Genomic DNA, 25,267 nt, shown 5'->3' with positions numbered 1-25,267 from the left:
GATGGTGCTGAGAGATGCATCACAGCAAAGAGGCTCCAACGCTGCCTCAGACCATATCCTAGAAAAAAGGAAGATAATTTCCTCATGAGCAGCCAGGCCTTCTGACTGAGCAGGGAGAGCCATACCCAGTGTAAGACTTCAACAGGCCTTTTGTGACTCCAACCCTAAGTGATGTTTTTGAAAACAGTGTCAGAAAGGCACCTCTTCTGTACACAACATAGCATGTCCAAGTTGCTGTAGAGCCGAGGCCATTGGAGAGAGTAACCCCCTCACACAACAGGATGTAACACTTCAGTACTCTCATCTGTCATTATTTTGTCTTTATTTGTAAAAGTTGTATAAAATGCCTTTCAAAATTGGTCTGGTGAAACGGGGAGGCTTTTCCAATGCTGACCAGGTTTCTGTATAGGAATAACATAGCAAGACATAGATACACAGCAAAGCAACCAAGCCAGCCAGCCAGGAAGGGCTGCCAACACAGCACTGACACCATGAAACCGTGCAGTGACGTGAGCTCACTGCTGCTCACCACTGCTGTCCACACTATCACAGAACTTCAGTATCACAACTCAGTAACCAGCCTCTTCACAGTGAAAAACAAAAATTCAGGAAAATTTACAAAAGCTACACTTCAAAATTTGAAACACTTTTATGAAGGAGGAATGACATGTCTGATGCCAAAAACAGAAGCTGATCGCTTCGCCTATTGCTACATATTGATCCTGACCACTTCCAGACTCCAAACTTTGCACCAGGCAAATCTACTTCTAGAATAATGAAGAATGGAAGTTTAATGGCACCTACTGCTTTGCAAAAAAGGTGATGCAGGTCTTCAAATAAAGCAAAAAGGCCTGTAGTAGTGTTTAGGGCTACAGAGTGGTAAAAGAGTCAGGCCTGTAGGCATGGCATTTTGTGGTAAAAGAGTGACTGGCACAGCCTCCTGGTTTTGAGGACACATTACGGGTGTGCATTTAGATTATAAGATGCTACTACTGTGGGAGGAGGAAAACCACTTTGCTTATGTAGAAGTCATGGGAGAAAGGCAGGGATCTCTCCTGTCAGAATAAAATCAGTCCAAAATTGTTCCTTTCTTCAAGGACTGTCCCTTTTGCATACCCCAGGGTCAGCAAAGTGAGCCAGATTTTTCCATGGTGTAGTTCAAACGATCCCTGCCCAGTTAACTCCAAAGACAGCTTTTGACTGTAATCCTTGGCTTGACTTCAGTCACATGTGGCTTTCTTGCTGTTTCTGGCAAAGGAGCCAAAACCTGGAGCATGTGTGTGCATGACTGACTGCAAATGGTTCCTGTCAGGCTGCTGCAACACCGTGTGTACTCTGCACAGCTCTAAAACAAAGCTGGGCAGGCAAAGTCCCCAGTGATCAAACTAGACAGCCTGAAGGAGGGAAGGAGAGAAAACAGCATACAGAGGCTGAAAGGCTTTCAGCTCCTGAACAATACTGACAACACAAAATTAAGGCTGCTGCAAGCAGTTCTCAGTCCCTGCCTTGAAAATAACTAAATTTAGTAAATTATGCTTGTTGAATGCATTTTCTTTTTCGCAGCAATTGGCCAGCCACTGCAAACAACCTGCAATAGTATCTGAAAGGCAGCTGCTTTTATGGGATTATTCGTAAACCTTCAGACTTCTTAGCCAACCATCAGTTTTTCCTCACAGATTTTCCTATGGATCAGAAAATGTGTTCTCAAGATTTTACTGTAATGTCTGGTAATGTCCTGGGTGTAAGACAAGGTTCCATTTGTTTCATTGAAGAACAGGATAAGGGGAGGGGGGATACTGTGGCTCAGGTCCATGCAAACATGGCGTGGAGGAAGCCTTGGCTCCATCTACTCACCTATGCCAGGCCTGTTACCAGTGGGCAAAGCAGCAGGGTAAGAAGGGGCAGAAGCCCTGTCCAAAGGCTCCCACTAGTTCCTGCCCAGCCTCTCCAACCACAGCTGCTTCCCAGGAGTTCAGAGGAGCCCTAGTAAAATGCTGTCTACTAAAACAAAACCCTTTGTCAGAATACTTAAATACTTTGCCTCAGCAATTCCATAATACTCCAGAATCAGAAAATGTAGTTTATGTAGTAAGTCCTCCTGCATCATCTAAGTTATTCATCATATGACTAGAGAAAGCTCCTTGCTGTAAGGAGCTTTCTCTCCTTTGTCTTGGATATAGCACCAGTAGTTAGAACAGAGGTAAAGATGGTTCAGAGTGGTGCAGCACTTCTGTTGGAACACAGGAATAGGGCACTTGAGAGTCGTCTTCTCTCCCCCAGTCACATCTTGTTTCTGAAACAGTCACATCTTGTTTCTGAAATGAGCTCTGCAAGCTCAAGCTTGCTGTAATGTGGGGGTACTGCTCAAAAATGTGACCTGGTCCTCTGTAGGCTCAGGCGACCCAACGAAGAAGTGAGTGTTGCCTGCTGTGCTGGATCATGGCCCTGTGTTCCTGAATTTATTTTGAACCATAGGTCATGAAATCACAGTTTTGCTCAATCCTCCTTCCAAAATGCTACCATGCTGAATTTTGTAGACAGACTATGCTTGCTCTCAAAGGAGGGAGGCCATTCCCAGAATTCAGCTTCCTGAAACATGTACTATACACATAAAGATGTGGAATGGTGTAATTCATGGGAATGAAGGGGAAAGCTTTGCTACCTGTTTACAGTCATTAAAACAGCAACCCCTACCTTTTTTTCTCTTTTTTTTAAATGATAATTCTCTCCTTAAAAAAAACCCTGAAACTTTTTGTAACATTATGGACTTTGATGCTGTGGCACAAAGACCTGCTTCTGTGCACTGTTTTTAAACTTTCTGTTTTCATTGCAATGATGACTAAATGGGAAAGTTATGCAGACAGCAGTGCAGCATAGTCTACCCCAGTTCTATTGCTATGAACCATGACAGCTATGACCAAAGATAAGGCAAACAAAAGTGAACTGAGGGGGAATTTCTCCTCTGTCCCCTTTCCTCCAGCTCTGAACCTGGGTGGGAAAAGGCAATATATTACAAGAGACAGCACTCAGCACTATACCAAGCATACAAAACAGAGTAGATGATTGGACAAATCACTGCAGAGGAATTTCTAAGCCAAATTTTACGAAAATGCACAATCCCTTTTAAAAATAATCAGTATACAATCACAATGCAGAAGGACATAAAGGGGCTTTTTCTGAATTCCACGTATTCTGGCCACTCTTCCCTCCCATCTCTCATAAGTCCCTTCTTGCAAGCTCTGGGAAGTTCAGCTCTACATTGTTGCACAGTAAGTGAATAGTGGTCTAATACTGTTAATTTATGAGATCCTGGAGCTCCTCATCAGTCAGCTCATTGACTTCCATGATCTTTTTCAAGTGTTCCATGTACCGGGCATGGTCTTGCAAGAAGTGTGGCACCCTCATGTTTTCAATCACAGCTAATCCTTTCAGGCGATCCACATCCTCATATGAGATCTGTAAGGAAGGACATGGGTCAATTTAGCAGTACAGTCCCGTTGCTTCTCTGCTGCTGCTATAAATTCTCTCCTGTAAATGAGAAAATATTTCAGAGCAGGGAAATTTAAAATCTTGGAGAAGTCTTTCAAAACATGAGCAACTGTCTGCTTCAGTGAAAGATGCAAAAAAAGTGTAATTTCAGCAAATGCCTTCATAATTCCTGATTGTGCTTTTGATTCCCTCAGTAAACAGACTTGTAGGAATGTGAATGAGAATCATCTACAGCAGCTGCAGGAATAGAGAGGGAAAGAATGGAGCACATGTAAGTCCTGGAATGTCTTCTCAACAAGGCAGAAAGATTTACATGAGAATAGAAACAATACTGTGCAAAAGACTAAGGAACTAGAAAGGGAGTGCAGAATAGGCATGGCACAGGAAGCAGACTTTGGGAAATGCATAGTGCCAGCTGACCTGAACTCTGCTGTTTCATTTTCACTAGTAAATGTGCTTATGCACAGCTAAATGAAAATGCATCTCTACTAACTAACTACATGAACAATACCTAAGCATCCCAATTTTAGGGTTTTTTTTTTGTTTTCCCCATTCAGTAGCAGGCTGGAGACTGGGTTTGCCTCATGGCACCAGAGCCCTCTGGGTATGGGTGCCGAACTCTCATTTTCCAGCTATTACAGGACCTGATAGCTTTTTTTTCTAAGGAAAATGGATATTTTTATCTTCATAGTCTTATGATTCTAAAAGCTAGGACTTCTAATTGCAGTAGCTCATGAATGATAGTCCAGAAAGGATGAATGCTTTGGCTCGGCACAAGCTGCCATGGAAGCGCAGAACAGGACTCCTTGGGGAGCTGTCCAGTGTGATGAAATTTGTGTGGTTGTCACTTTGTCTCCAAGCTGTGTGTTCTGGGCACCCTGCAGACAGCAGCATATGCACTGGCAAAGCCCACCAGCCTTGCTGTGCTTATTAACTGGCACGTTCTATTTCTTCACAGGAGGTTTGTGCCAGGTGGCTTGAGTGGAGCCGGCTCCTTCCAACCTTTTTGACCCATGTTTCTTCTAAGGAGCTGAGCCCTGCACAGTCTGGCTTCCCTGGAGGCAGCTTGCCCTCTTGGCAGGTGATGGTTTCTATTCAGCAGCATTTAAAGTGCACATGAAGGATTCAGCAATGTGCAAGGGGCATGGAAGGGCTTTCTGGAAAGACAGGACAGTGTAATCCAGATGCTAAACCTGATCCATAGAGACAGGTGCGTATCTCAGCGATGATAATTGGAGCAAAGTCCACAAAGAAAATCAATTTGCATCTGCGTACACAAGTGTGCTTTTCTAGTTGCAAGGACAAGATGCACCCAATAAAGAAACAAATATACACCTATGCCTAGGCTTATTCAAGTCACTAAGCTACTGCTGATTGAAATCATGTGGCATTACACCTAATTAACTTACTTAGAAGTGGATACAGAGGAGCTGTACAAAACCAAATCATCTCCTTTCAGTCTGGAGACATAGCACCACATGCAATTAAATTCTACCTCTTTTCCTCCCTAAAGAAAGAAAAAGGATCCTTCCCCCCTCATATTTATGTTCAGAGGTTTCTGTTCCTGCTGCAAACAAGAAATATATATCTGTAATCTGAGGTATGGTTTCAATGGGATGCATTTCCCCAGTCCTTGCAATTGGTAAACAATGACCAAAGTTGACATCCTGAGGAGATCAAAAACATAATCTCATCCTATTGTGGAAATGGGTTGTTTTCTTTACCACACGTAAATAGTCATTGCACTAGATAAAAAACTCTGAGGCTAAAACAGGCTTACTTGTGCTTACTTGTGCTCATATGTTTCTTGGGAAACACAATAGTGGGTGGTATTGCGCTGCTTTACTTTATAAAACTGCGGTAGTTATGCTGTACTGAAGTGCACCCAATATCTGCATTCTGTTTCTCTTCAGTATTACTTGCATGCAGTCACCGCATGGATGTTCTGCAGTGCTTCCCACATTTGATTATTTCCTGCAAAGTTTTAGAACTGCTCCTTTTAAGAAGCATCTTTTCTCACATTTCAAGTGTTTTCCTTAGTCACTTCTAGGTAGGTTGAACAGCTTGCATGTATCCACACCACACTCTTCTACACTGTAAGTAATGTCAGAAGCAACAGGAAGGCATGACCTGGAGGACGTGCCAGCGAAGCTTAATACTCCCTTTGGAACAACCTGATCCTCCTATTCCACCCTAAAAAAAACAAATAAATCCCCCCATTTAAAGTGGTGATAAACCACTAGGCTGGATCCCAGTGCAAGTTTTATACTTGTCTCTTTCATGAGACTATAGGGAGATATTGGAGCGGGCCCAGTGAAGGGTCACTAAGATGATTAAGGCACTGGAGCATCTCTCCTGTGAGGAAAGGCTGAGAGAGCTGGAACTGTTTAGCCTGGAGAAAAGAAAGCTCATGGGAATCTTGTCAGTGTGTATAAACACCTGACGGCATGGGAATGGGGCTCTTCTCACCAGCGCATACTGACAGGGCAAGAGGCAATGGGCTCCAGTTAAAATGCCCAAAATTCCATCTGAACACAAAACACTTTTGTACAGTGAGGGTGGAAAAACACTGGCACAGGCCACACAGAGGGATTGTGGAGTCACCATCAGTGGAGATATTCAAAGCCCAGATGGACATGGTCCAGGGCAAACTGCTCTAGCTGACACTGCTTAAGCATGGAAGTTGGACTGGATGATGCTGAGGGGTCTCTGCAGACCTCAGCTAATCTGTGATGCTGAGAGCTGACACTGTTCTGATACACAAATTTCCAGCTTGACTGCAGATGTCTGAAGCAAAAACATTCAGAATACATTTTAAGATCCCTTGATTTTAGAAGTTGTAAAGTCAAGCACTTATAAATTATCATGCTGCTAGAAATAAATTGCTTGTAGACCCCCTAATGTGGGAGCCATGCAATGTGGATCATAGTGCAATCTGTAATTTTATGAGGAATGACTTAGTATGTTTTTCAAGTGGCCTGACAATCCTGCAGACTCCCTGAAGAGAGACAGGCATAAAGCAGCAAAGGAACAGTGTGTGTGTGGAGTTAAGCAAGCTTAAAGCAAAACGAAACTTCAGAGAGAAAGTTGCAGGCTTATTTGACAGTGTGATTTTATTTTCAAAGCTTCCTGACTTGGTTCGGTTACCTAAGTAGCTCCTGCTTATCAACAAGGATGTTTCTGACAGTAAAGGGAAAACTTAAATGTGGACCAAAACCCCCTATCATAATATGCCACTTCCCTTTATCACCCATTGATTGCTAAGTAGGCAGAAATGTTGGTATACCAGCTCTAAATTCAAGCTCACTGTCAATTTGGCTCCCTGTTTATGTGAGTATGAATCCTGCTTTATGAACTGTGAAAGCTTAGCAACCCAAGGATTTGGTTCAGGAAGTGTGACAAAATTTCTGCACTTCTTAGGATGACTTGGAGAACAAACAAGCCATGACAGTTAGAATGGACCGAAAATATGTTCTGTGAATGTAGAAATACCATTATTCTGGGGGAAAAAAACCCTCATTTTTGAAAAACACCTGCCATCAGTGAGAGAACTTTGAGATGAAATACTCTTTGTGGTGAAAGGGGGATGCATTAATGTCAAATAGTTCATTTTGTTTTCTGGTAGGACCACCACCTTATCTAGTACCTGTCTTGTTTGGCCAAGGCAGTCTGTTGTGCTTCAAGTCAGGTAGTAACCCATAAAGGGAGGAAAGTCTGAGAAATATGACCATAAATCTTAATCTGATAAGTGAAGAATGAGGACAAGCTGGTAGAAATTTTTAGGACTTCAAAATACTTGCAACTTGCACAATGTAATTGAAGGTGCTATACAGAGCAGAGAATTCTAGATCAAAGTAAAACCAAGCACAATGACTCATAGGTTGTTACAGGCAGGCTTGCCGAAATAATAAAACTGTACCCTTGGGAATAATGAGTTCAGTCACCTTTCCAAGAGCTGTCAGAAGATGGAAATCAATGGACTCCCTGTATCTCAGGATTCGGAGGATGCCATCCAAGTACACCTGGTCCTTATTGAAACAGCCTGAAAGGAATGGAGATACGTTACACTCTATCACTGTTTGGTCAAGGCATGTTCTCAGAAGCCATTAAGAGCAGAACAATTTTATTTTTAAAAACTAGATATTTATATCCCTGACTTTGAAAACCTTTCCAAAAACTAGCTAGAAGGCAAAACCCACTAGCCAGTAAAAGAAACCAAACACAGAAGATAGTGCCTGTGAATAACCACAGGCAACATTACATCTGTAGAAAGCAGGTCAAACTGTGAATATGGATTTTTTCAAAGTTTTGCATTTACATTCCACTTCCACTAAAAAAAAAAATCCTTTACTGATTCAGCTTGAAGGTCTCACTCATGAGCATTTTCAGCCTTATTTTCCTGAGACCCCGTTTCAGAAAGTGTGCAGTCTCATTTCTCCCTTTGGCAAAGGTTTTACTGTGTGACATGATTAAGGAGCTCTGTGCATGTTCTGAAAGCCTCCCTGAAGTACAGAACCAGAGGAGACAAATAGGGAACTCACCTGGTTGTGAAGTGTCAGTCCACCCTCTCTTGGCCCGTACGCAGTAATCCCACCTAGTATTGGGGTCCTTGACAAATTTCCCCACGTCCTGGAAAAGCTGACTGAAGGACATTTGGCTGGCCTGGTACACTGTGTAGTAGAGCAGGGCAGCTCTCCAAAGAAAAGGGTCTTTGCGGAACAGGACGCTGTGAATGCTCGCTAGCCCCTCTTCTGTAGGGTTGATTGGTTTTAACCCGTGTTTTCTACGACCATTCCGGTTGCACCAAGGCTGGCTGTTGTTGTTAAAACCCCGAAAGTAGTGAGTTCCTGAAAAAAAAAATAAAAGGAATTTGGCACCTAGAACAGTAGCATCCAATGATTAACAAAAAAATATAAAATATATAAGGAGATACCCATTTCAGAACACTGAGCTGGCAGGACTGGGCACTGGGGAAAGTGACAACTTTAGCCTTGTCTACAACAGATAATTTTGTCAGAGATATTTACACCATGCAAATATTCACCTGCTGACTGCAAGTGAAATTCTTGAAAATGCCTAAGGAATGCAACTATCAGGAGAACTTGACTTTCTAAATCTGTGGAAAGGAATTTTCAGAAGTGTCTTACAAGCTGAATTGTCTCTGGCATAGGATAGGCATAGTAGGGAACAGAAGGAAGGAAAAGCAAAGTCAAAGGGCAGAAATATTGCCTCCTGAAGGTGATTAAACAGCACTACTGCAGCCTTGGAAGATGCTGTGTCCCTTACAATGGGACTAACAGTGGTTCTAGGCAATTGCAAGGCTTATTCTTCAGTTAATATTCAGGCACTAGCCAAGTTTATCCATTTTTTACGTGTTTCATTAAAACAGATGCACTGAAAAATTTGTAGAAATTTTCCACAGGGCTGGGCCAGCCTTGTGTAATGCAAAACCAAAGCAATTTTACACCAGTTTAGGGATCACTGGATAAATTCTTCATAGCTAAAGCATGCCTACATTTGCAAGCAGTGCAGCGTGACAGGAGCAGGTTTGCAAAGTGACATGGCTGGAGCCAAAGTTGAATGGTCACACTATTTTTGTTTCCTCTTTTGTTTTTTTTTAACTCCAGAGTAGTTAAAAAAAAAAATTGCTCTCGTGAGCAAAACGTCCCTGAGCAGTGACAGCACAGAAGGTATGCCCTGGAGCAGAACCTCTGGGCTAGCATCATCTGAAAGGATTACTCTTTGCTTGCTCTAAGATTCCCTTGGCATGGGAACCTCAGTGCAGTAAGTGGAACTAGCTGGTAGGCTTACTTCAAAAGCTTGCTCTGGCCTAAAATGCTAATGTACATGAACCCTAGGAATCCTTTTACTGCATGCTGCAGTAATAAAAAGGTTTCTCCTTCCCTTTAGCACACCTCCAGCACGAGTTCTTTGGATAGGGATGTTCCCTCTTTCAGTATCTGTCCAGTGCCTGGCCCATCACTGTGAAATAAGTAACAATGCATGCAAGTACTCCCCTTTGCCTGCAGAAGGGATGTCGTGCTCATACCAATTTCGTGCCTCAGCATCCCCTCCAGCCAGTGCTCTCGCGCAGTGGAGACATTGATAGTGAGAGTGGGGCGGCCGTTCACCACGGTCATGGAGGCTCGCGACAGCAGGTCCTCCGTGAGATGGACCACAATCTGAAAAGGAGAGAGTTCAGGTAGAGCTGAAGGAGCTCTCTTCTCGCTCCTGTTCCTGCTTTTTCCTCTGGCCCTTCCATTATTTCACTTCTCTTTGGTCCCTTGCCCTCCATAACTCTGTCTTGCGATCAGCAATCACTTGAGGGACTCTGCTGGCTGAGTTTATCCTACTCACCTGTGCTACGGACAGAACCTCAGACCTCAGTGGGGTGGCTGAGGGTGAAGCCAGACCAACATGAGACTCAAAAATATAATACGGCAACACTGACTAGACTCAGAGGGCAGGGAGCAATTGCATGCAGAATAAATTAGAGAAAATTACAGTTTTTGAACTGGGTTGAATTATCTTAGTATTACTGAGAACAGAAAAATACTAGGTAAGCACACATGAATTGACTAGGCATCTATATAATTAGCTGTCTGAAACCATTTCAGTTGCAATTTTAAATCCACTTGAATGAGAGGGGGAAGCACTGTGTACTTTTTTCCTGTTACATGATGCAGACTTAGTAAGATTATTGAAATACTGGTATTGTTTCGTTCTATACAACAATATAGCACTTGCTTTCCTGTTCTCTCTTGGAAAATTGGTAATCAAAACAAAAACTGGGAGAGAAGGAAACTAATGCATATTGATATATTTTATCTTCAAAAAGCCTTTTTAAACAAGTGACTGAGAGGGAAAAGTGAAACTCTCTTTCTTGAAGATTAAGCACCCTCTTCATGTAAAGCCTAAAGAAACAGTACTGCTCAGGAGAGTACAAGGGAGAGTACTTAAAAGAAAGATCACTTTTTTTAGATCCAAAAAAAAGGACCCAGGGATCAAAGGTATGAATACAACACTTCCCTGTATTCAAAACTGACCATTCAGCTTTAAGTTCAACAGCAAACAGTCAGTCCCCTAAAACTTGTATTTAAGAGGCAAGAAAAATAGGTAAATCCCAAAGCATTTAGATTTAAAGGGCAGGTGCCACTTAGCTTTATTAAGACCCCTTCAGCTAGAGGGAGTATTTTCATATTTTAGACTATCCTGTATTAACCCTATTTTCACAGAAAAATAAAGCATTTCATTAAGAAGGACATGGGCAGCTGGATGAGGGTGTAGGATCCAGCTTCCATGAAGTCAAACCAAGCCAAAAATGAAGAGGGAGATAGAAGCACAGGAAACATAGAAGCACACCAAACATAGAATTTTTTTCTGCTTGCTCTAAACTGTAGTTTATTAATCCCACTCTTAGAAACACAGGTAAAGTCTGGTTATCAAGTGTCAAATCATAATCTTGCAAAAATGTGTGATGAGTTCAGCAGTTTCTCCTAATAATATTATGTTTACCAATTAAACCTAGTTTCTGGGAAATTAATTTTTATTTCATTATTCCAGACTCCTCTTGCTTACTGCCAGTGATCTCATCCAAGTCTTTGACTGTGTCATCTGGTGATTTCATTTGGATCAATCCCTTTTTTATACATTCAATTTCATCTGACTTTTCCAAGCAATGTCATGTAACTTCATCAAACTGGTCTTTTAAAATCCTGAATATAGAAAATAAGTTTTTTTCACAGGGCTCTAAAAAATTAGATGGTTAAAGCCAGGAAAAAACAGCACTCAAATGAACTCAACAAGCCAACCTCTTTCAGACATTTTTATTCACTTATGTCACTTTCATTTGTGTTGCTTCTTATAAATCACTCTCTCGGGCTGCTGCTTATTTTTTTTGGCCTTTTCTTAACTCTTTCCTTTGGTGTAAATAATTTGATACAGGAGAACGGATGGCAGAACTGATGAATAAATGGAAATGTGCTGGTCTCCAAGTAGCTGAAAAAAGGAGGGAAGGAAGGGTGTCGTTCTCGGGTACTCCCAAAAGAAGCGAATTTAAGAACAAGCATATATGAATCAGGAAACAGGCTCAGAGAGATGACTGAAGCATTCACAATGAATTTGTGTCGTTTCAATTGTTCAAACATTAGACTGGGCATAGCCATGAGAAAAGTATGATGTAAGGAAAATTCTTGGAATTAGGGAGGAAAGGCCTCCCAGAGGGTCTCTTGGGTCCATCCATGTGTAATGTCCATGCCTTACCTCACCAAGACAGCCTTCTTTCACCATGTATTTCCTGACGTGATTCCAGATGCGACTTTTGGTCAGCAAGCTGCCTCCAGTGGCCTGTTCAAATTTTTCGTAGCTTCCATATTTCTGCAATGTCCGCTTCATAATATTAATGGACTATGAAATGAAAAAGCACAGCAAATAACGCACTAAGATCCCCATGTCAGACTGGCATGTGTATTCTTTCTCTCCTCTCAATCTTTTTTTTTTCAGTTTAAAATCCTTCTTTTCTTAACTCATTGGCAGTCACTATCAGGCTGTACTCATTTAATACATGCTGACACACTCTGCAATGAATTTATACCATCTTCAGACGTACATTAATGCCAAAGTACTGAAAAAAGGTTCAGATCAACTCAGACCCACATACGCCAGCGTGATGATTAGATGATTATCAGTCCAGTGAAATAGTACCAATTTTCTCTTTAATTTTGGCAATGTTGCACAACTGCCTTGTAAAACAGACATAACAGGTCTCCAGGACATTTGCAGTTTGACAGCATGTTTCTTTTTATGTTTTTCCAAATAATTTGAAAAAGATCAACTATTACTGTCATCTTGCTTAATTTCTTGGCATTTTCTAATTTAGGAACATGATTCATGAACCATGATTAAGCAGATGTGTAACAATATTTTTAATGATAATACTTCTACCAAAAATGTCTCCTTACAATGTATCCCTTGTACCATGGGTGTCTGTGTCAGAAAGGAGGAGAGAGAGCAGGAACTTTATTTACAGAACTTTCATTTAAACTTTTCATTTAAACCACAGTAATTCTTTATAACCCCCCAAAACTAAGGCCTATTTCATGAAATAAATAGAGTGGTATCAATGATTCTCTTATGTATTGCTGCTAGAAGAAGTCCCTTGTAGGTGCAAAGCTTAGCATGATGCCCATAACCTAAATATTCCTACCCCTTTCCCAGGAATTTTATCCTCAGCCAGCAGCCTGAACAATTCATGGTAACAGTTCTTCAGTTTCCTTTGCCAGGTGCCAGATCCTTAAGATATTTATGTTACCTACTAGTTGTTTGGTATATCAGATTTCTATGAACAAATAAATAACTTTATTTGTTCACTCTGGAAAAAGTAATCTCTCAATCAATCTTCTAGCATGAAATTTGTCCTCACAACTTGCTGATATTAAATTTCCATTAAGTCTATAAGATTAAACACTAAGTACCCACTCAAATTCTAGGATGCCTAAGTTCATTTGAAATGAAATCCCAGAAGACTCTCCTATCTTAGCTGGAGTGCAGGTGTTTTCTAAAACCATCTCATCACAAAAAACAGTGAGAAAATAAGCACTGAGTACACATCAAACCTCCTGCTTGGCTGGCTGTAGCAGCAAACTCCCTGGAGTGGAGACCCAAGTTCTAGCTCTTCCTGCCTGCCTGTAGGCACCTTCCTGGGCTGTTCAGGATTTCCCTAAAATGCTGTGAGACACTTGAATCAACAGCACAATACAAACAGCAGGTTTTCAGACATAGGACCTCCTGAAAAAGTACATACCCACTCTGGCCTCTCCTACCTCAACCTGATAGAGTTCACAGCTTCAAGGGGAAACTTCTTTATGTGCCATGCTAGGTAACCCATATCCTGGCATTCCAGCCATATCCAGATAGGTGTTGCAAGTTTGAACTCCTGCATACTGAGAAAGTCATTAAGTTTAAGCCTCCTCATTGCTGAACAGATATTCAGAAATTACTAAGAAGGGTGCTCACCCCTATCACCTTTTCTCTTGACTCTGTTTCAAGTGAAACAGAAAAAAGTCCCAAAAATTCTTTCCAAGTGGGCAGGTGTGGCTCTGGAAGCACTGAAACAACAGGGAGAGCCATCTCTCACACACAAATCTCTGGGGAGTGGCAGATGGCCCTGGCACTGAGAGGAGCCCCATCCCCAGTGACGTTCCTGGTGTTGACACTTACTGCCACAACCATCCCAGTTGGGAGTGGTCCCTGGGGGGAAAAGATTTGGGAAATGTTTGGTTTCCAGGCACTGACTACAACACCAAGCCCTTAATTTGGGGTTCTGCACTTGTCTCCAAGGTGAGATGACTCAGTCAGGTGTTGCAAGAACTTGATGGGAAAGGGGAAAATCCAGACCAGCATGCCAGCTGCTGCCTAGTGCAGCATCCAACTGTGAGCTTATTTTCCAGCCTCCAGGCCAGCAGAACACTGGTACTGCTGCAGTTCCTAAAGCTAAACTGGAAACTCTTCAGCAACAGCTAAAAAAATGGAAGAAAAGAAGAACTATGTGGCTGTACCAGGTTACAGGTTAGGAGTAATAATTCCTGTTCTTTTCAATCTTACCTAAAGGTCTGCCTATCCCTCTGATCACTACTAAAGAGTGCCAAAAGAAGTAGCAGTCCCAAGACAAGCCCCCCTGCACAGCAAACTCCCCTGATGCTCAAGAAAGCAATAACTCAGAAGCGCTAACAAGAACAAGGCAAGCCTGTTTAATTGACTGGTTTAGGTTATGGTGGTGTTGGCTTTTTAAAACAAATTATTTACAGCCAAGCAGGTCTCTGAATCCCAAGTCACCCATGGTCAGCAACACAGTTACTTGAGAATTATTGTAGAAATATGTACTGATGAGACTTCTCCTGAGGAGTGTGAGGCAAGCAAGTCAGAGAAGGGGCTCAGTGATCTAGGAGTCAGCCCCCTATTTCAGTCAGCTCATACATTCAGAAGCAGCTCTGCTGCAAAAGGGTTTCAGTCTCTGCTGAGATTTGTAAGACAGACAAGGCAGATGCACACCATCGGTCTTCTTCCTGCATAACTTATCTGCTGGGGGGGAAGAAGTGTCCAGGGTGCATCATTAGGTAAGAAGAACACTAAGAAGTACAAGATTGAGCTTGATAGTTTAATCAACAGCCATAAAATGGTGGCTGTTTGGGTCAAGAGGAATGAAGGGAGGAAGATAAGTGCAGATTTTTGAGGCTAGTCCACTCAGGCTGTAGTATTTTGAGTTTTATTCAGTGTTTGTAGGGGCTTTTCTTTTGCATGCTTGTTCTTAGTGGTACAAAGATCACTTTAAGGTAATTTAGAGCTGGTAGAAATATTTTTAATTAAAAAATTTTTAATTACTTTGTAAAGAATTAAAAGTTAATACTCACTGGGATTTTGTACAAGACTGTGTTCTGAAACCTATCTTCCTACTGTGGTACCACGAGAAGTGATCTATAGTCTCCTCTAGGGGAAGAGAGAAGTTTGTGTCAGACCCTGAGAACTTAAGCCACTTGGATGGCCTGATATGCTTTGTGTTATGTATTAGCACACCCTATCTATAAATCCTGGTTAAGAAGGGAATTTGTTGCTAGTGGAGAATGAAGTGGTTTACAATTAAGTGGTTTTTACAGACAGTGTCACGTTCTTGAATCTTCCACATGCCTAAGCTGTGACATCACTTGGACACAGCAAGGGATTACTCAGTGTTGAATCCCATGTTGTTTAGCCCTCCAGCTCCACCTAAATTCCTTCCCAACATCTGATAAATTTGCTAATTGTAGGCTACTTGTATTACTGCCTTAAAAGGTGTCACACAAACACTTGCAATGTGGCATAACTGGTTAATTTATTAAGCCAAAACTGCTATACTCTTATGAGTACAAGGGAAGAGGATGTATAACTCTTTCATGGGGGGATCACTCATTCAACAAAATGGTTGGGGGTTTTTTGTTGGGTTTTTTTTTAACATATGTAGAAATAGAATTCTTGCTGCCTTGTACAATTCAAAGAAACAGGTTACCTAAAATTGCAACTTGCTGATTTGGTTCAGCAAATTGCAACTGCTAAGTTCATCTGGTCTGCAAACACTGGGAACAACTACTTCTAAGCAAGTATTGCCACCTCTAGCATCTGAGTAAAAATAACAAACACTTTGAGTGTTAAGAAACTGAAGTGAAGGACAAGTAGTTTGAGCCGGAAAACTTTTAGAGCACACAGTTGCTGCAGTGACCTTGAAACACGGTGATAAGAGAATTAACTTCGGTAATATCAGATACGTTAATCAATGTGAAAAGTGCAAATCTGCATGCTACGTTCTATTCTCAAGTTTATTTCCCTAAAGGCACATATTGTGTGACTCATGAAAAACCTTATTATGAAGAAAATATCACAAAGTAGAAAGAGAGAAACAAACAGAGTAAAGTACGAGAAGAAAGACACTAAAATTAGCATTTTTCAAATGTATGAATAACTCAAAAATGTTTTCTCTATGTCTGTGAAAAGTCAATCAATAAAAGTGTTGGACTGTGCCCAAGGTTTAGAAGCTTTGAGTTAAGTAGAAGCATGGGGTAAAGTGGGTGCTCACAAGCCTGTGTGTTCCCCACTGCAGCATTGCTGAGTTAGTGGTTTGCAAACCCTCAGCGCTCTTTGCCTTTAAAAAAATAAATAAATGGGGCAGAGTGCGGTTTGTCTTCCAGACATATTTCAGTAACACTATATTAACCAATTTCACAGACATGCACAAATGCAGAAAGGGTAATAAGTAAACACAATCTGTTTTAATGTCCTAGCAGGCTATGCACAGCTGTGGGTAAAAATATTTTTGACATGACTGAAAAATTCTCTAAAATTCTGAAATGTCAGGTTTTGAGCTCATTTCACTTAAGCATCCTAAAAGCCCCCTATAAAAATGGTGGGTTCAGTCAGTAAGAGCTGGGTTTACAGCTTTTTACTCCTAAAAGAGCAAGTGTCAGCTGCCATGAGCACCTTTTGTAGAAAAAAATAGGAATAATTCTGTTCACAGATACCAAGGCTTTCTAAAATAAGTGGAGCAATAAACAGAAGCCAAAAATGTTTCAAAAAACCCCAACAAAACTGAATTGATCCTTTTTGTAGCAAAAAGGATGACTACACACAGTTGTGGTTTTTTTACTGCAGACCCAGCTCTTGATACTGTGAGTACTTTTTTTGCAACTGCAGTCATCCTTTCTGAACTTAACTTCCTTTAAGATACCTACGTGTTTCTTCTGACAAGTAAAATCCTTGTGGAAAAAAAAATAGAAATGAAGAAAAAGCAAGTGCTCCTACAATACTTGCTGATTAAAATTTTGATTAATGCTGCTTTTTCTGGATAGTAAATTTGCATGAAATTAAATTCAAATTTGCGTGGAGATGAAAATTTCTAAAGCTAGTTGTAGATAAAAGAGAGAGAGTGACACCTGCTGGGCTTGGAGCTGTGTTAAAGCTGCTGGTTTGGGCGTTTTTAAGTGCAAGGTATTTTTGTTTGGTATTTTTAGGAGCTAAACTTTGAATACATGCTTTTCTAGTGACTCAAACAGTCTTGTGAAACAATTTACATCTTCCTTGTTAATTGTTAGAAATACCATACTTCATTGAATATTAAATCCTTTATTGCCTTTTATAAAGTTGTTACAAAGCCTTTATTTTTCCCATACTTTTTATGGACAGGAAAAAAAGGTAGAGTTACAAATCAGAATAATATTAAGGAATCATTCATTATTAAAATATTCAGTATTTAGGCTTAGGGGTTTTTGTTAAAAGAAGGGTAAACCAAAGACAGCCTTGCTCCAGAAAATCATCATGCATAAAAGGACTTTTAAGGCTCTGCTAGCCCACACTGAAAGGGATCATGTGTATTAAATTTGGCTTGTCAAATAAGTAGCTGTTGATTTGCTGTCATCTATGTTGCTAATATTGCTAAAAAAATCATAGGAAAGCCTATTAAAAAGCTCTAGTCAAGGAGCAGTTTTATTTGATGTCATTACAATTTAGTTCGTTGTTTAGAAGTATGGAAGAATATTTTAAGAATAGAACAGCTGTTCTCTTTTCTCATAAAGAAAATAAATTTTTAATGAAAACCCAGAAGCTGAGTTGTCAAAATATGCAGATATTTTCAATGTGAAAACGGAGAGTATCAATACAATGAAGTAATGGGCAATAACACTTCTGTGCATTCTTGGATTTAGAAAAAGAAAAAAAAGTCAGCCTGTTCACAAGTCAGGAATCAGTTCTTAAAATCCCTAGTCCTTTTAATTCACATATCTTTTCTGCCAGGAATTTTAGTTTTAAGTGAAATATTCATATCACAAAGAAGTCAAACTCATGTAAAGGCAGGATGTCTTCCCAAGTTAAGTACCACTTGAAAACATGAGAGTTTAGAAAAGCAGAGTTCTCTGTTTAGAAAAGCTTGTCAAACTTAAATAAGATCTAAACCATTCTAAAATAAAAAATCCTCTAAACCATTTAAAAATAGCAAAAGTGGGAAGAATACTGCTTCTGCTACTATATAGGTAAGCACTGGGTTTTGTCACTTAGGTCAAAGTTGAAAGTAAGGCTTTTGTCACTGTTGAGGTTTTTTTGTAACTCAGACAGGAAGCCAAGGCAGTTACACAGAATGGGAATGTCTGTAGCTATATTATCAGCATGGCTGCATGTTGTGAAAAACCAAAATTGTCTTCTTAAAATTTACCTCTCTCTGGAATGGAATTTGGCTGTTGCTTGATTGAGTCTAATGTATATTCAAATACCCTTTCAAAGTTGATTAAAACAAGGAACATCAACATATGCTTATTCAATAACGATGACCTCAAATAATTGCTATCCCCTCCCAATCCCTGCATCACCTAGAGGATTGGCAGGATTTCTGTGCTGCCTTTTTCCTCTGCCTGTTTAGGCACTGTATTTTTCCTGTACTGGACTCTGCTTCTTTGCCTAAAAAGCTTTCTTGATTTAAATTATGCTTCATGTAAACCCATTTAGAAGGAACCATGCCTTTGAAATCCTGTAAATTTTAGGAAATTTTAGGAAAGCTTAAATTTTTTTAATAAAAAAGATTTTATTTCAGTTCTACTAGTGCATTCTCATCTTTGATGCATTTTTAAAACAGCAGGGGAGAATGAATGATTTTATTTCAGTTCTACTAGAGCATTCTCATCTTTGATGCATTTTTAAAACAGCAGGGGAGAATGATAAGGAGGAATTACTTGCTATAAACAAAGCCAAGTATCATGTAGGTATAGGAAAAAATAATCAGTGGAAAAGGAGGGAGAAAAAGAAGTAACTATACCTGTTTAAGAAATCTGTCAGATGCATGGCTGTGCTTAGCTAACACATTTGGCAGAGCAGGGTTTTCATACTGAAATTGAGGATTGTACGTGAAATCTGAGTTGAAAAATTTAACCTTCTCTTTCTCCACATTGGAGGGCTTGATTGCAGTCAGTAAGCAGAGTTTTTGGCCAGAGGCATCGCCTTCCTTCCCGTGGCTTTTTGAGGACTGGGATTGCTTTGGCTTTGTCAGATTAGAATGCTTTTTAGTTCGACTTCTGGGCCGCGGGGGCAGCCCCGCGGCGCTCCCTGCGGCCGAGGCGCCGCCGGCAAACCTCACGCTGGTGGCCCCGGGGCCAGTGACCAGGAGGGGCGGCTGCCGGCCAGGGCAGCACCACCCGCCGCCCAGCAAGGGCAGCGGCACCTTGATTCTGCGGTGCTCGCTGCCCCGCGAGGTGGACGAACACCGGGTGGTTTTCCTGTGTTTCTTGTGGTGGGCGGATGACTGCTTTTGTGTGTGGTGTTTCTTCTCCTCTTTGCTCTGCAGAAGGACGTTGTAGCTACTGGTTCCTGTTGTGAAAATGTCCTTAAGGATCCCAGAAGGTGGATGCTGGAGGCTGTTTTCATTATTAATGTTCAGCTTATGAACTTCCAGACTCAGGAGTGATTTCCTAGAAAGCTCTGTCTTAGGCCAGTGAAGTTTTTCTGTATTTAGGGGGAAAAAAAGAAAAAAAATGAGGACAAACTTGATTTTCACAGGGATACTAATCTTAAGGACTCAAAGCTACAACATAAAGGAAACACAAAATGTCTTAACTGCAGTCACATTACACTAATCTTGACTTCTAGGCATAAGGGAGAACTGAGTGTGTATATCACTTTTGAACAACTAGACTGGGACTTGTAAGGTCCAGCTATACAAATATTTTATGCTTGCATCTCCATGCATAACTACATTGCTGGCAGCTAAGAACTAAGTTGTTTAAAAAAAGACTCTGCAGGGCTTCACGAGCATTTACTACTACATTAGAAAATGTATAGTTTTGAGCTGATTGATCTTTATCATGCACGGAAGGCTTTCTGTATGCATAAAGAATAACTTAAAACATGGGAAACTGTATAGGAGCATGTGAGCAGTGTTTACAGTGAAGTCCCACAGGGATCTGTGCTGCAATACAAGCAGTCTGGTGTGATCTCATCTGCAAAATCTGATTCACAGAATTTACTCTCAGAAAAGGGTGAGAACATTGGAAAGGGCCAGCCACAGTGAACAATTTACAACAGCGTATGGATAGTAATATATGTTTAAAAGACTTCGGTTTCACGTGTTCAGTCTTAAAACAGACAGTAAGCTGTGTTTGAAGAGGAGAGAGAAGAGAGATCAGCTAGTTACACTCCTGAAAACCCTTAAGACCACACTGGTTATTTCATCTAATCAAAGTTGTTCTACAATAACTGCTGGCTTTAAAAAAAAACACTTTAGAAGAAACACTGTAAACTAAAATGAATGCAAGAAGCAAACAAAGTTTCTTTAATGAGTGAACCCTCCTTTCTTGCTCTGACCCCTGGCATAGCCTTCAGGGGAGACTGGTCCCTGGTGCAGAGCAGCTGCACGGAAAAGTCATTGAGGATTAAAACTGCATTTAACATTTGCGCTGCCTTGTTAGAGAGACGCGACCTCGCTTCACTGGTTCTAACCATCCCCTCCTCTTGACAGCCAGTTCCTCCTAGAACAGTAGGTGAGCTGAGACTACAGGTACAAATATATCGTGTCACCGAGAAATGTTTCCTATTTCTGTACCTAAAACAAAAGGATTTGTGGAAGAGGAGATGTGGCTGGAGCATGATTAAAGCCTGCAAAAGGCATTTGAGCATCATCCCACAGTTATACATAGCTGAGCAGTAATTGCTTTACATACAGTAATTATACTCTGAATGGAACACTAGCAAGAGATCATTAAAATGCCTCCAAGGCAGGGAAAAAATCCACAGTGGCTTAATTCCAGCTTTATTTTCACAGTAAAATTAGGTTTTGCTCCCAATGTAAGCACTATGCCAACGCATTTCATGCTGTTGGACCTCTGTCAGTTCCATGTCAACCTGTGCTCTTCAGTTCTCCCGAACACCCTGTCCTAAAAACAGACTAGAGGTCCTATTTGCATGAACATATGAAGGGTGATCTGCAGCCTGAGTGTTTCCTCCACTGGAAAGAAGAGAGATAGAAGCATTAGATTATTCTCTTTCACTAAAGCATGTGTATCCTGTGGAAACTCAGTTTTCTTCCATGGTAAGTTTGTGAATCCCCTTTCTATGCTTGGCACAGAACGTGCTCCTTGGCATTCCTGTTCAAATTCTGTCAGATCATTCTCATCACATACATGACAACCTGCCTACATGGCTTATCTTGCTTTCCCATGAGCTGTCGTGGTGAGAAACCACAGCTCCCCATCACAAGGAGAACAACATCAAACTAAATACATAAGAGAGATACATTTTTTGGACAACAGAATAGGATGACCACTCTCATATTTCTTGGCAAGTATTTGAGACTGACTTCAGACTTGTATCAACTATTACAGTATGTGAATCCTTACTTTTAAGAAGGGTAAATGAAAACTAAGGTTTCCAGAATGTCTGAACACATATTCAATTTCTGAGCACATGACTTTGCTTAGGTAGACAAAATTGAAATTGGAAATTATACAGCTACTTCTTAAAATATAGCCAAAGAAATAACATCACACTAGAGGCATTAACACTTCACCTTCTCCAACACAACCTTCTCCAACTAATCAACTTCTAAAAGCCACAAAGAATATAGAAGCCTTAAATTGCTGCTATAATGGAATAATTTGAACTAATACCACACATGTATCTACGAAGTGACAAATAGAAAAGAAAAAAATGGAAACTGAATTCAAGGAAACAACTCAAAATGACCTTAAACCACCTATTCCCTCCCCCAATGCTTGTGTCAATCTAATACCAAAAACTCATGACAGCAAGCTGTCAGAGCTAAGAGGTGCAGTCGGCCAGTAATAAATGCATTTATATGTAGACAATTGCTGAACGTCGTAAGTCAGAATTCTCCTGGAAGTGTCACAAATGGTGGTTGAGTGCTGAACATGCACTGGCAGGTTTCACATGCACATGGCTGGTATCAAAAATAGTTGTCCCCAATCTGTAGTTACTTTACGAGTGCAATCTTGTAGCAAAGTGATTTTTCAGCTGCCAAACTAAGTGTGGCTGTCCTTAATTTTCTTCTGATTAAAGGATACCGTTCCATGCCTATTTGTGCTGGAAACCTAGAATCAACAGGTAATCCAGCAAATCTGAAATATTATAATAGATAACAAAGCAGTTTTCACAGAAGTCATATAACTGCTGTTCCAAAATTTTGTAAAAGTCTTCTGAATATCAATACGAAATAAATTAGAAAATAATATTTGAGACTGTCAAATTATGTTGCAAAGCACCAAATTTAAAGTTCTTTCTCTAGAACATTTGTTTAAGCTATAACATATTTTAAACTCTCATCTGTAAATCAGACAGCATCAACTAAACTAGGAATATACTGTCTTCTAGCAAACTTGACTTACTATATCCAAGAGTTTCCAATTATTAGCAATGCCTGGTGATTGAAAAAGAGGTCTAATATTCTGAATATAAAACAAATTCATTGCACCTCCTGAAAAGCTGCTTCAGTATTTCAAAAAGTACTGAGATACCATGCTGCTAAAAAGTTGCCAGTTGTAATGGATTATCAACCCAGATTAATTGCTTGGATTGCTTAGCAGTGATTTCCAGCTTTTAAATTCTGGATACCATTGAACAGATGACTGGAGATTACTTCTAAAAGATATGAAAAAGGCAAAGTGAAAACCACCATGCTATGATGTAACACCATCCTCCATACCAGGATACAGATATCACGCTACAGATCCCATAGGTTTTATCTTTTGTATCTCATCCACGGGTGTTACACGTGTTCTGAGAAGTACAAATCCGAATTTGCTGACTTTACTTATTTCTGGTTTTGCAGTAGAAAACTGCCAAAGAACATATGCCCAGGGCTCCAGTTACCTTTGAGAACTTCCCTCATGTAATTTATGTACAAAGATTCTTTTCATTGTTCTTGCCTCCAGACGCTCAACAGTCACAAAGCCACAAGTCCTTCAGCAATTAAAAAAACCCTGAAAAACCACAACAAAACTAATACAGTCTCTTCCTAAAGATTCTCCATCGTGTTTACTTCCATTTATTTATATCTTGTTCCTTTCTGCAACAACACATTAATAAAAACATGGTCCTAGAGACATAGGTGAAGTATTACATGAAACAATCTGCCACATTTGCAGCGCAAGGTGATGTAGACATAAGCAAGGAGGGGACAGAAGGGCTGCTTGTCCCCCTTTTGTCACAATTAGGGTACCAAAGAACAGGAAACCCTCCTGTTAATGGCAATTTGGTCTGTCTTGGGCCAAGAGGGGCTCTACCCCTCTTTAGAGCCATGGTGTTCAGCTCCTGCTATCCCATAAGGTGGGCTGGCAGGGCAACCACCCCTGTGAGTCTAAAGAATCTCACAAGACAGCAGGTTGTGCCCTAGCCAAAATCCCATCATTGTCAAGATATCAGTTGGAGCTGGCAGTACTGGACTTACTCCATCCTGCAGATGCAAGTGTACTACATGTCACAGAACAATTCAAAATACCACAGGCTTGATTTTGCAAAAAGAGGAGTTTTACCTGTAACTTCCATTTATATACAGGTAGCTATTCCAGTGACACAGCAGTACTGGAAAAGGGATGGAGTCCAAGACTGCTAACAGTGAATACGTGGGAACCACAAATCTCATTACGATTCTGCACTAATGAAACACTTTCCATGTATAAATTGCATCCCAGTCACTAGCCTTGAACCTTGCACTATTGCAGACACTGCCTAATCTTGTCAGAGATTATTTGTTAGAAAAAATGTTAGATTTTATGTTATATTCAGGAGCCAGATTATTGGTCTCCATCCTTTAGAAACTGATGGATTGAGCTAATAAGTCAATAATACGTGTGGTAAAGTCCCAGTGTATGCATTTTTCTAGACTTTGGAGAGTGTTGTATAAATACCTTCCTCTAGGCTACAGGGCAGCAACTATCCAAGCAGCTTCCTAAATACCTGTTCCATAGGTGGAATGAGGTTAATGACAGGTATTTGCGGGCACAAATCTCTCTGTCTGGCTAGCCTTACTCTAAACTCGCAGACAGCTCCTGCAGTTTCCGAGCAGCTGTCACTCAGGTTATATATGCACAATGAACAAATCCTTTCCAAACTGCACGTGTGACTAAGGAGCTTAGCAAACATTTTCATGGAGGACTTTCTCCTGTCCTAGGAATGTAATGGTCTGAGCCACTACTTTTGTTTTTCAGATTACCATTACCATGCTAGAATATGGTTGAGTTTCTTTTTGCTCAAAATCAGAAATTATTTCAAGGCTGACTTGAATTTTCAAATTTATAAGAAGGCAAATAATGTATGTGATCTATCTACAAGCAATAGTTAAGTCTGAAACTGAGAGATGAGAAAGAACTACACAGATGTGACAAGTAAGATTCCTCCTTTGACACACTGCGCAAAGGTACAATTACATTACAAAGAAATAATTATTTCCAATATTCAGACACTTAGAATAGACTCACAACACCCTGTAGTTTATGAGCTCTAGACTGTATGGTTTGTGTGTGCAGAGGGCTATAGAAAGAATATTCTGAAAAAAAGCAGGCAACATAAACCTGTAATGTTCCACTGCCACTCAAACACTACAGGCTTATATTTGTGGCATAACAGAATCTGACCAGAGTCCTATCCTCTATTTCCTCACCACTGCAAACACCTTTAAAGTTTAAAAGCACTCCAGTTTTGAACAGAAGCTGTCAGGCAACCCGAACTAGAATGTACTGGAAGCTCTGTCTATAATGACTGAAAATGGTTTAACAGTAGAATTAGGCAATGAGTTTTGTAAAAACACTGACAGAGTTACTTTCTATTTTCACAAACATCTTAGTTATTAACTTAGTTATTTCCCTGTATATTGGGAACTTTTACATTTAACCTAAGACTTTTTTTTTCCACAAAAAATATCCACCTATTTACTTTCCTCCTTTAAAGGTGTTATCTGTCATTCAGCTTTTAATTCTGAGCTTCAAAACCAAGGGCAGGTTTCAGCTATCAGCCAACTTGTATATCTGATTCATTAGCTGCCGGGGTTTGTAAGTAGCTGTGGACTTTATAGGACTGATTGGCAGTTTGGATTTTCTTCTTTAAAATGACAATGCTATTTGAGATGGACTCTTTCTACCTTAAAAAAAAAAAAAGTATGGACTGACTTGTGAGCAGTTTCCTGCATGTTTGCTTCTACTATATTGAAATACAGTATTATGTAACTGACTCCAAATTCGGGTCCTTCAAATTAAATTACATGGGC

General features: G+C 40.4%; 1 protein-coding gene across 1 annotated transcript; it reads right to left on the bottom strand.

Annotated features, from left to right (window-relative positions):
* Nucleotides 1-295: 295 nt before the first annotated feature.
* On the bottom strand, nt 296-19,570 carry KIAA0895 (KIAA0895 ortholog; the record flags this gene model as incomplete). Its single annotated transcript, XM_017734450.1, has 6 exons — nt 296-3,456; nt 7,434-7,531; nt 8,031-8,336; nt 9,539-9,671; nt 11,752-11,895; nt 18,815-19,570. Coding segments are annotated over 6 exons (1,599 nt in total), but the record flags the coding sequence as incomplete, so codon positions are not given.
* Between the last annotated feature and the right edge of the window lie 5,697 nt (nt 19,571-25,267).

The sequence above is a fragment of the Corvus brachyrhynchos genome, unplaced genomic scaffold (genome assembly GCF_000691975.1).
Source record: "Corvus brachyrhynchos isolate BGI_N302 unplaced genomic scaffold, ASM69197v1 scaffold94, whole genome shotgun sequence".
Classification (NCBI taxonomy): Eukaryota; Metazoa; Chordata; class Aves; order Passeriformes; family Corvidae; genus Corvus; species Corvus brachyrhynchos.
This window is presented reverse-complemented; position numbering and strand designations above follow the sequence as displayed.